Source organism: Callionymus lyra, chromosome 14 (genome assembly GCF_982586985.1).
Source record: "Callionymus lyra chromosome 14, fCalLyr1.hap1.1, whole genome shotgun sequence".
Classification (NCBI taxonomy): domain Eukaryota; kingdom Metazoa; phylum Chordata; class Actinopteri; order Syngnathiformes; family Callionymidae; genus Callionymus; species Callionymus lyra.
The window spans coordinates 23443235-23454914 of NC_141831.1; the positions used below are offsets into that span (position 1 = coordinate 23443235).

Here is an 11680-nt window from a genome sequence, read left to right on the forward strand (position 1 = left end):
GATGTCATCAGCAAAAATGTGATAAGAGACATCAGGAAATCTTAACTTCTAACCAGGGGAATCAAGTACAGCAAAAACAATATAGGACCCAGAACAGAACCTTGAGGGACTCCAAACAACAGATCCGCCGATTCAGACCTCATTTGATTGGCAGATACACTAAAACTGCGCCCAGAAAGGTATGACGAGAACCACTGTAACACAGACCCAGTCCCACTTCATCCCTCAGTCTTCTCAGCAGGATCTGGTGATCAACTGTGTCAAAGGCTGAGGACAGATCTAAGAGAACCAGAACAGTGTATTTACCAACAATTTCAGTAAGGCTGTCTCAGTCCTTTGACAAAGTCTCTTCAGACTCAGGAGATCTTTCTTCATTTGTCAAAGGGCACCGTTTTTTCTGAATTTTCAAGTTCGATTTAACCGGTGCCACTTGATCCAGTATTTCAACACAACGAGTAGTGAAACCGTGAATTAAATTGTCCACGTCAGGCAGTCATTGAAGAAAAGAGGGTCAAACATAGCAGAAAAACAGCTGAGATAACACGCCTCTGAGACCTAACTTTCAAGGGCTTAGGTTCAGGGATTAAGTCCAGGTTAAACAAAACAATATAATGATCACTCATATGGACACCATGTAAAGATACATTAGAAATGTCCAGGCCAAGAGTAAAATATGTAGCCTATTTGGTGAGTGGGTGACCGACCTGTCATTAGGAGGGTGTTGTGGATAAGGGTTAAATAAGGGTTAAAAAAACAAATGAATGATGGTACCACCTTATAACATTAAATCCTCCTGGCCAAGGCAGCATTCACCTAGAGTTGATGGAGGTGAAGCATGGCAAGATGTATTTGCAACAGAAACCTTTCTGTTTTGACTTGTGCATTTTCAGAGAAAAACCTGTATTTTATATGTTATGTGTAGTGATTTCTTCTTGATTTTCACCTCAGATTCTATAAGCCCGATGCTTTTACCTACTTATACTACTACTAATACTACTATATTTATCTACAAAAGTGAATCTGACTTATTTTAGTTTCAACACTCACATTTAAAAGCATTTAAACTCTGAATCTAACTTTGACTTTGACTATAATATGTCATCATTTTACATCCATTGTTGTTTTGCAAATCAAACATATTCTAAAATTAGGGACCAGAGTGGGAACCCTGGCTGAAGGTTGTCTGTGAACACTGAACACTGAACATAGAGCAGCATTAGTGCTTTTATGAAGCACGCACAAGACCTCCTGCATTTTGCTTACCGGACCGTTGTTGGTGTGGAAGATGCCCCAAGTACCTCTGTGTGTGGCTGGACAGTAAACTTTGACTTTGTTCTTTTTGTTTGCATATTATAAAACTGACCTTTGTAGATTTCTAGTTATATTAGATTAGATAAAATGTATTGATCCTTCTAGAGGTATCAATAAATACCTTGTTCCAGCACACATCAACACAGACGTTAGATTCAAAAGAACAAGAACTAGGAAAAAATGCAATAAAAAGAAAGTACAAGATGACACATCTAAAGATAAAGAACATAGATGAAAGAAAAATAACAAAGACAAAAGATAAAAAGATTAACATGGAATAGAATTATCTTTTCACTCCACTCCTGCCCCCAAAATCAGAATTGTACAATCTAATAGCCCGAGGAATAAATGAGTCCCTGAATCTATTAGTGTTGCATCTGGGAAGGAGCATTCTCGCACTCCATCTTCTGCAAACTGCAGGGGGTCTTGCGCGTGCTGGACTTGTGGCTTAAGATGTTTGAGGACCAGCTGCTCCATGCTGGAGCGGTTCAGCTAGCAGCGCAGGTGTTTAGTTGCAGGGAAGACACCTTGTCAGGACCAACAGCATTCCCTGGACGAATCTTCTGTGTGAGGTGATACTGTGGAGCTGAGGGGGGTCTTGTGTCCAGTGATGGTTTTAACACCATCCCAGACCTCTCTTATTTGTTCCCTGTTCAGCTTCTCCTCCAACCTCCTCCTGTAGGTGTCCTTTGCCTCCCTTAAGCATCGCTTCACCTCCTGCTGTGCTGACCTCATGGCGTCCCTGCTCCTGAAAGCCACCTTCTTCCTGTTAAGGACATCCGTGACCTCCTTTGTTACCCATGGTTTATTACATCTAAGCAGAAATACAAATAATCCATTAGACACTATGTCTGACCCTCGATGTCCTCACTTTTGTGTAATCATATTAGACTTCAGCAGCACATCCCAGTCTGTGGTGTCAAAGCAGTCTCTGATGGCGTCCTCCACAGCTGGTGTCCACTTCCTGATTGTCCTAGTGGTCACACTGTCTCTGCACCAGAGGAGTGTACTGTGACTGAAGGTGGACCAGGTTATGATCAGACCTTCCAAGTGAGGAAAGAAGTTTGGCTCTGTACCCATACTTCAAGTTGGAATAAAGAAGGTCAACTCTCCTGTTATTCCTATATAATATAATAATAATATATAATTATATAATATTATTAGTATTAAATTATTTCCAATAGTCTTTCTCTTCATTTCATAGCTTTTCTCTTGGTTGTGCTGCTTCCACTAGTGTATGTTTATTTTAGAGCTTTTATCCAATCATATTTTAGCCATCATTTGTTGCCAGGGTCAAAAATCTGCCTCGATGCCTTCAGAATCGATAGTGCTGGCGTCTGTAGTTTAAAGTAAGTGGCAATGACGCTGTTGCTTTAACCAATCAGAGTTCTAGTTGGCAACACCTAGGCCTTCTAGCAGGCGTCCTGTGACGTCGGCATTTTCACGTCCTTTGATTGGATGTTCAGAGAAATACTAGTCAGAGCCAGCAAAGCATCTATAGCTAGCGGTGCGAACTCAAATATTTTGCGAGTGGATTTCATAACTTTTTTAACAATGGCTGAAGAAAGAAGGACAGGAATACAACGGACACTGACAGATATATTAGAAGATTTAGACTTTGCGGATGATCTCGCCTTGTTAAGTCACAGCATCGGCCAGACGAGGAAGAAAACCCAGAAGCTAGAAAATAACTCAAGTGGGACTGAAAATATGCGCTTCAAGGAGATGCGGGTTAAGACAGCGGGGAAGGCCAGACCCGTGTGCTGCCAAGGAATGGAGTTTGAGTTGGTAAAGGAGTTCACATACCTGGGGAGCGTAATCAGTAATGACGGAGGGGCCACCAAGGATGTGGAGGCGCGCATAGGTAAGGCAAAGGCTTCCTTTTCCCAGCTGAAACCCATCTGGAGGGCCAGAAACATCTCTGTACGAACCAAACTGCATATCCTTGAAGCCAACGTAAAGTCTATCATACTGTGCAGGTTGTATAACCTGGGGACTGACTCAAATTAATATCGAGAAACTCAAAACCTTCATCAATTTCAAGATTACGTTTCATCCTCGGCATCTGGTGGCCAAAGAAGATAAGCTATGTAGATCTCCTTAAGAGAACAGGCCAGGAACCGGTGGAAGTGACCATCAGGAAAAGAAAGTGGAGGTGGATAGGACAGACTTTGAGAAAGCCTCCATCATCCATCACAAGAGCAACGCTGGAATGAAACCCTTCCCCCGGCCTGGAAGGATTTCTCTCCTCTGGTCCGGTAGTGTGTTTAGGATCCATCAGTAGATTCTGATCCACAGACCTCAGAGCCCGAACTGGGGTGTAAGGCAGGATCAGATCACTGATGTAAGGAGGAGCCTGACCATGAATAGATCTGAAAGTAAGAACCAGTATTTTAAAGTTGATCCTGAAAGAATCTGGCAGCCAATGAAGAGTTTTAAGGATCAGGGAAATGTGAGTTCTTCTACTAGAGCGGGTCAGAATTCTCGCTGCAGAGTTTTGAATCAACTGCAGGCAAACAACTCCCTCTTGTTAAGACATGAAAACCAACTATTAAGTTAAGTACTCGTCATTTTAAAAGTTTAATAATAAAGGGATACTAAAACAACAATTTCCCGAAGATGACTTCCTGAGGGATCAATAAAGTTCTACCTACCTACCTAGTCTGTCTGTCGATGCCCTGCACCCTCTCCTTAAGAGAATATGGCATAATATTGTTTCAGTTAAACTTTCGTCTGTCGCAGCAACAAAGCTTAGCACTCAAGATGGGAGTCAAGAAATACAAACAATAGAAATTAGAGTGAGTTTAAATGCCACAATCTTTTATTGATTCATAATTCAAGCTTGGTTACATGATGAATGTTACATTTTTATGAAGTCACTTGATGAAGAACATCACACATGTTTGGAGCAGATATATGGATTTGCGGAGATGCAGGAGACGTCACTGCCCATATCTGCAAATAAGAAATGCGAATCATGCTAAAGTTTATCCATCAACACAAGGTGTTGGTTAGGAAAACGATATGAATTACTCATGTACCTTTCTGGTTGAGCGCCAAACAGTGTTCTCCAGTTTCATCGTTGTTGGGCTCTCCTCTTGACCATGCATCGAATTTAAAGGCGGAACCATCAGCCCACATCCATTTTCCCTCCTGAAATATGATGTGGGTTAATTTCTTAATGATATAACTAATAGTGAAAATGAGATATACAGTAAGTGGAAGGGCTTGCCTTGTGGAGATCGTTTCCTCCAAGGAAAGTCACGGTGCTGGCACCAGTGGATTCTTTTATTATGTTTGTGACAAAGTAATATTCTGACATGCTGTTGACTGAAGCCAGATTAGCTCCCTCTGCATGGCAGGCCACCTGAGTCGAAGAACAAGAATGTAAAAGTGAAAAAAACAAAACAGAACAGAGACATAAGATTTGTACCGGTAAATGATGATGAGCCAAAGATTCTTCTACAGAAAAAACACACTATGTCAGTAAGTTTGAGATGGGACATACCTGCGCGTCAGCCCAGGCTAGAGGAGCAGAGAAGAATTTGAAACAGTCGCAGTCATGCTGAGTCCATCCAGAAGGGCAGACCGAACAGTCTACAGTTGAGTGACAGAAAAACACTTTTGAAATTCTTATTTTGTGAGGATCTTTATCTTTATCTTTCATTTATGAAATGTAGTGTAGTTATTGAATAAGATACAAACCTGCGTTGCAATTAGCCTGAAAGATGCAAGAAACATACTTTTAAAACTCGGAAAACACTCCATCCATCCATCTACACGTGTTTATACTTACGTCAGCTCCAATCCACAGACCACTGGTCAGACAGAGGACCACGATGAGAGAAAGAGAGGATGCCATCTGTAAAGAGAGGTTGTCAGAGTTATCAATGCAAAAATGCAGCAGTGCCAGGAAGGAAAGGAAGAAGGTAAGCAAACCTTTGATCAGTCTACTTCTTTGGAAGGAGAATTCAGTCTTATATACCATCTTGATAGCTGTTTTACCTGCGGACTTGTACTCTTACTTTTCTTGATTATACAGCCCCGGGGAAGTGCAACTATAGTGTATTTATATATTCATTCAAATTCAATCTTTGTTTTGTCATTGTGTACACCAACATTATCCTCCCAGTGAAATGAGCAGTACAAAGAATTACCTTGTTATTTTAAACATAATGTTCACATTGATAGGAATGACATCAGGGTCAGTGCACTACAATAGCATCTCAAATATCAATTACTCAAGTACTTATATGAAGTACTTCAGTTTAAGTGCTCTGTGTCTTTCATTGCGTGCATCCTCAAAAGCTGAAGAAATAAGTACAGACATTCAATGTAAGTTATTTTTGGATTACAAGCAACCCATGATTCAATAAAAGTTCATTGTTTATTCACTGGTTATGAATTTGCTTCAACATCAGTCATTGAACAACTGTGAGTGTGTACATAGTAATTGCTGTTAAGCTTACTTTAGACAAAGTATTAGTATCATTCAAAATACTAGAGATCGAGTCCATAGGATATGGATGGATGTTCCAAATCTTTCATTGTGCTGTCATGATGTGCATATGTGTCATTTTAATTATTGTTCTAGACATTATTGTGTGTTGATGCTCTTTCCAGGTAATTTTCTTCAAACTTGTACATTTCCTATACAGTATTGTGTATGTTTTCATAAGTTGCTTGTGATAATTCATGCTTTAGATCTAAAGCAAACTAGATACAATAAATAATGAAGCGAAAACACATCATGGATTTTATGCTCAACATTGTATTGCTAAAGTTGGATCAAAACTTCAGGAAACTTCATAGTCTGTTTCTGCACCAGAGGAATGTACTGTGACTGAAGGTGGACCACGTTATGATCGGACCTTCCAAGTGGGGAAAGAAGTTTGGCTCTGTACCCATCCTTCAAGTTGGAATAAAAAAGGTCAACTCTCCTGTTATTCCCGTTGGGATAATCAGTGTAGAGTCCAGGTTGGCATGATTACAATCTCCAGAGATGATGATAAAAGCATCAGGATGCTGATTCTGAAGTCTAGCTGTCATTGTGTGAATCTTCTCACAGGCAGATGGAGCCTCAGCACTCGGAGCAATGTAAACACACAGTGCGATCACGTGAATGAACTTGCATGGTAGATAATACGGGCGCATGTTGACAGCCATCAGTTCTAAATCCTGACAACACAGTAACGTGTCCCGGGCTACACCAGCGATTATTCACATACATGATGAGACCTCCTCCTCGACGCTTCCCGCAAGCATGTGTGTCTCTGTCTCTGTGACATCTATGATAGTCAGTTAGCTTAGCCTTTTTCTCTTGCCGGCTCTACATCCACGATAGCGGCGCTGAAGTTCCATCGGGATATCATGAAGATCTCCAGCCCCTGCCATTGACTTCAGTGACGGCAGTTCCTCTCTTTAGTAAACAAGACGATTTGCTCCATGTTCAAAAGTATCCATCGAAAAAAATATATAATAAAGATTATTAATAAAAAAAACAGAAAGGTATTGATCGTTATTGATTGTTGCTGCGGAGTGTTGTGGCGTAAATGGTTATTGGTCCAAGATCACTGACATCATCCTAATGACTTTTCCAGCTACTGGAGAAACCAGAAACACACACACACTGAGAGACAAACATCTTATATAATGAGATTGGGAAACATCTTGTGAAATCACCTTGGACGAGTGTCCAGACAACGTCATGTCGAGGAGTGTCCGGAGGGCGGACCCCACTGTGCACTGTATAAAGTCAATGTGTGCTGTGAAACTATGATGATGTTCGGACTCTAAGCTTGTACAATTGCTTGTGAATTATCTGCTGGGCTTCGACCCACAGTTAATAAAATCCATCATCCCGTTGACCTGGTCTGGGTTCACTCATTTCCAGTCGACAACCTCTGGTTCCTTCTTCAATATATTGGCGTCCATGTTGGTGAGGTACCTTTTTTTATTTTTTATTTTATTTTATTTTATTTTATTTATTTTTTTATTTATTACTTTGTATTGTTTATGAAAAACTGCTGGCTATCGGTAAAAAACAATTTCCCAAAGGAGACCTCCTGAGGGATCAATAAAGTTTTACCTTACCTTACCTTACCTTGCTGGAGAGTGACAACAAAGCGCTGACCAGGAGTCTGAATCACAACTAAGAGGTGAGTTATTCTCTTTTTGATTTCAGAAAGAGTTTCGCCTCGAAGAAGTGAGAAGGATTGCTGATCTGTGTTTTGATTAGTCGTTTTAAACTCCCCACAAAAAACACAAACCATTAAAGAGGTGGAAGAGTGAATTCCTGGGGTCAACGTAGAAAACAGTGAAACAGTCTGTGTGAACTTTATTAGAAAACAGGGCACAGTGAAATAGTCTGTGTGACCTTTTTTAGATCAAGCTTGGGGCCAGTTGAAATAAATGCCAGACCCTGGTTAGGGTAAAAAACGGTTTTAAACCGGTGGATACGTGCCAGAGGGGTACCGAGTAAGTCCATGATAACTAAACTGAGGCTGTCAGGGAAGCTTAAGATATTCAGAGCCTGCTGATAAGGTTTGGGTTAAAATAGATATATGACAGTTTTATTATTGTCTCTAGAAGGGTCATAGAAATCAAAGTAGCTAGTTGGATAAAAGTAATACAACTTTTGGCAGCTGAGCGGCGTTGGTTGTGGTACCCGGAACAGTAAATCGCGGTCTTAGAAAATAGGGAAAATTAATGATGTGATGACGATTTCACATCAAATGTTGAATTATTAATAAACCAAAAGCTGCGTAGAAAAAGCAGAAGAAGTGTATGCGAAGGAGTCAGAGTGTGTGCGCACGAGTGAATACATTTGTGTGTATGTTGGAACTGCTCCAATCAAAGCAAGAGGAGAAAAAGTGAAGGAATGAGAGTGTTTGTACGCGTGAGTGAATGTGTGTGCGGAGCTCTTATATAAATAAGAGAATTGCAAATCCTCTCAACAGATCTGCATATAATCCATAAATAACCAAAATATTATAACCAACGTATATAATCTGTCGTTACAAAAATATTAAAAAGCAACGTATATAATCGTTCATATATTCCAAAGTTGCGTGTACTGTTAATGTGTGTTAAATGTTACACTGATGAAATGCTGAAACTTGATGTGAAACACAGCTGTTGAATAACTCAAGGGAGCGTTGATAAGAAGAAAAATATTGAGCCTGAGTGTGAGGAGTGTGTTGTCAGTGTGTTGAAAATATTGGTTGGAACTTGGAAAACATTGTGTTTGGACAGTGTGACGAAGTTGGAATTGTATTAAGGCTTTGTTCGAGTTACAGGCCCGAAGGGAGATCGAAATAGTTGATTCTGAAGTGTGTGACGCAGTTAAAATTGAGATCTTGTTATGTTCTACGATGCTGAACCCAAGAGCAGACAGAGGCGAAGTTCCAGAGAGTACAAAAAGGGGTTTATTGGATGAAGGGGAAGCCGGAGGGAGAGCGAGATCGGCGAGCTGGAGTGAGGGATCCGAGTTACTGCAGGCAGAGGAACAAAAGTTAGATGAGGTCCGAAAAAACAACGAGAGACTTGAGTACGAGAACGAGGTAACAAATAAACTGAGCCAGTCACGTATAGTTACCACGGTAGAGTGAAGTACGATCTGGCGCCGACCGCGGGGAATCCAAGGGTTAATGAAGGGGGATCAGGAACAGGTGAGTGTGATTGGTGACCAGGGGGAGGGGAACACAGCAGGCTGCTGTGACCACAACAGTACCCCCCCCCTCAAGGGACGACTCTAGGCGGCCTAGGCCTCTCTGGGTGAGCCCGATGGAAGTCACGGATGATGGAGGGGTCGAGGATGAGACCCCGCGAAACCCAGCTCCTTTCCTCTGGCCCATAACCCTCCCAATCCACGAGGTATTGATGCCCCCTGCCCCGACGACGAACGTCCAACAACCGCCGGACTGTGAAAGCTGGGTGGTTGTCAATCAAACGGAGAGGAGGGGGGAGGTGGGGCGGGGGGGAGAGAGAGCTGACGGAGACTGGCTTAAGGCGAGAGACATGGAAGGTGGGGTGAACGCGCATGGCTGGAGGCAGCTTGAGTGTGACAGCTGAGGGGTTGACGATGGAAACAATGGGGAAGGGACCAACAAAACGAGGGGTTAGCTTCTTGGAGCCAGTCTTTAAGGGCAGATCCTTTGAGGACAGCCACACCTGTTGGCCCACCCGATAGGCAGGAGCGGGAGCCCGGTGGCGGTCGGCAATGCGCCGGAGCGCAGCAGAGCGGAGCGTGCGACCCTCCACATCTTGCGGCAACGGCGGAGATGGTGTTGAACCGAGGGGACTGAGATATCCTCCTCCTCGGCGGGAAACAAGGGTGGCTGGTACCCCAGGGAACACTCGAATGGGGACATGCTGGTGGCAGCGCAGGACATGGAATTGTGGGCATACTCAATCCAAGAGAGATGTTCGCTCCATGCAGAGGGGTTGCGCGCAGTTACACAACGAAGTGCGGTCCTTAGGTCCTGATTAGCTCTCTCAGCCTGCCCATTCGTCTGAGGTTGGAATCCTGAAGACAGGCTGACAGAGGCTCCAAGTGCTCGGCAGAAAGCCTTCCAAACTTGGGAGATGAATTGAGGACCACGGTCGGAGACAAGGTCAGTGGGAATCCCGTGAAGGCGGACGACATGCTGCACAAGCAGCCGGGCAGTCTCTGTGGCAGTGGGGAGCTTGGGGAGGGCAATGAAGTGAACTGCCTTCGAAAATCTGTCCACCACCGTGAGTATCACCGTGTGGCCCCTAGAGGGAGGAAGACCGGTCACAAAGTCCAACCCGATGTGAGACCAGGGCCGACCAGGAACGGGAAGGGGACGTAGCAGACCAGCAGGAGCTTGATGGGAGGACTTGGCCCGAGCACAAACCGTGCAGGCGAGCACGAATGCCCGAGTGTCAGCGTCCATCGCTGGACACCAAAAGTACCTCTTCAGGAGGGACAGGGTGCGGACCACGCCAGGGTGACAGGCAAAGCGCGATGTGTGGACCCACACCAGAAATTGGGAGCGAACCGCACTGGGGACGAAGAGACGGTTAGGAGGGCCGTTACCCGGATCCGGTTCGGTGACTTGGGCCTCCCGGATGAGAGACTCGATCCCCCAGGTGACGGCAGCGATCATGAGGCAAGAGGGGGATAGGATAGTGTCAGGTGAAGCCGGTGCGTCCACAGGGTTGAACTGACGAGAGAGGGCGTCAGGCTTGACGTTACGGGAACCCGGACGGTAAGTGAGGGTGAAATTAAAACGCCCAAAAAACAGGGACCATCGGGCCTGGCGTGAATTAAGGCGCTTCGCTGCCTGGATGTAGGACAAGTTCTTGTGGTCGGTCCAAACCACGAACGGTTGTTCAGCCCCCTCAAGCCAGTGGCGCCATTCCTCCAACGCCAATTTTACAGCCAACAACTCTTTGTTACCCACATCATAGTTGCGCTCAGCAGGTGCCAGCCGCCGAGAGAAAAACGCGCAGGGGTGAATCTTCTCGTCAGAGGCAGAGCGCTGGGACAGGACCGCCCCCACCCCCGTGTCAGACGCATCGACCTCCACGATGAATTGCCTGGACGGGTCAGTTTGGATGAGAATGGGGGCAGACGAGAAAAGTCTCTTTAATTCAGAGAAGGCAGTCTCCGCCTCGGGTGACCAGGCAAATGGGAGGGCAGGAGAGGTGAGACGAGTTTCTTGCGGGAATTGGAGATGGGCCAGTCTGTCACCGCACTGACCTTCTCGGGGCAGGTCCTCACTTGTCCGCTCGCTATGATGAACCCAAGGAAGGATACAGAGGTGACACTGAACTCACACTTCTCGGCCTTAACATAGAGTTTGTTCTCCAACAGCCGCTGAAGAATTTGTCGGACGTGCTGGCAGTGCTCCTCCTCGTTCCGAGGAAAAAATAAGTATGTCGTCCAGATAGACAAAAACAGAGCGGTTGAGAAAGTCCCGGAGGACGTCATTTACGAGAGACCGAAGGGCATGACCAGGTATTCAAAATGGCAGAGGGGGGTGTTAAAAGCAGTCTTCCACTCATCCCCTTCATGGATGCGCACCAGGTGGTAGGCATTGCGTAGGTCCAATTTTGAGAAGACTGTAGCGCCCTGCAGTGGCTCGAATGCGGAACTGATGAGGGGAAGGGCATACTTGTTCTTGACCGTAATGTTGTTGAGTCCCCTGAAGTCGATACAAGGACGTAGAGACTTGTCCTTTTTGGAGACAAAAAAGAAGCCAGCACCAACAGGGGAGGAGGAGGGTCTTATGAGGCCAGCCGAAAGAGAATCTTTGATATACTTCTCCATGGCCTCTCTCTCAGGCCGGGACAAGTTATACAGGCGACTACTGGGCAAAGGGGCGCCGGGGAGGAGATCAAT

At 44.6% G+C, this 11680-nt stretch overlaps 1 protein-coding gene across 1 annotated transcript; it reads right to left on the reverse strand.

Moving 5' to 3' along the window:
- Positions 1–4204: 4204 nt before the first annotated feature.
- On the reverse strand, positions 4205–5178 carry LOC148066710 (galactose-specific lectin nattectin-like). The gene is made up of 6 exons (XM_087806909.1): positions 5108–5178; positions 5017–5032; positions 4820–4908; positions 4544–4678; positions 4353–4464; positions 4205–4266 (listed from the first exon to the last, which is right to left on the reverse strand). Exons 1-6 carry the CDS (start codon positions 5171–5173, stop codon positions 4205–4207), a joined length of 480 nt encoding a protein of 159 aa, XP_087663035.1. The 5' UTR covers positions 5174–5178.
- Positions 5179–11680: the final 6502 nt, after the last annotated feature.

Excerpts from the sequence above, each read along its gene's own strand:
- LOC148066710 (XM_087806909.1), bottom strand. The coding sequence starts at position 5,173 with ATGGCATCCTCTCTTTCTCTCATCGTGGTCCTCTGTCTGACCAGTGGT. Across the intron at positions 4,679-4,819 it reads TAGCCTGGGCTGACGCGCAG|GTGGCCTGCCATGCAGAGGG; the intron begins GTATGTCCCATC and ends TCTTCGACTCAG. Across the intron at positions 4,465-4,543 it reads GAGGAAACGATCTCCACAAG|GAGGGAAAATGGATGTGGGC; the intron begins GCAAGCCCTTCC and ends ATCATATTTCAG.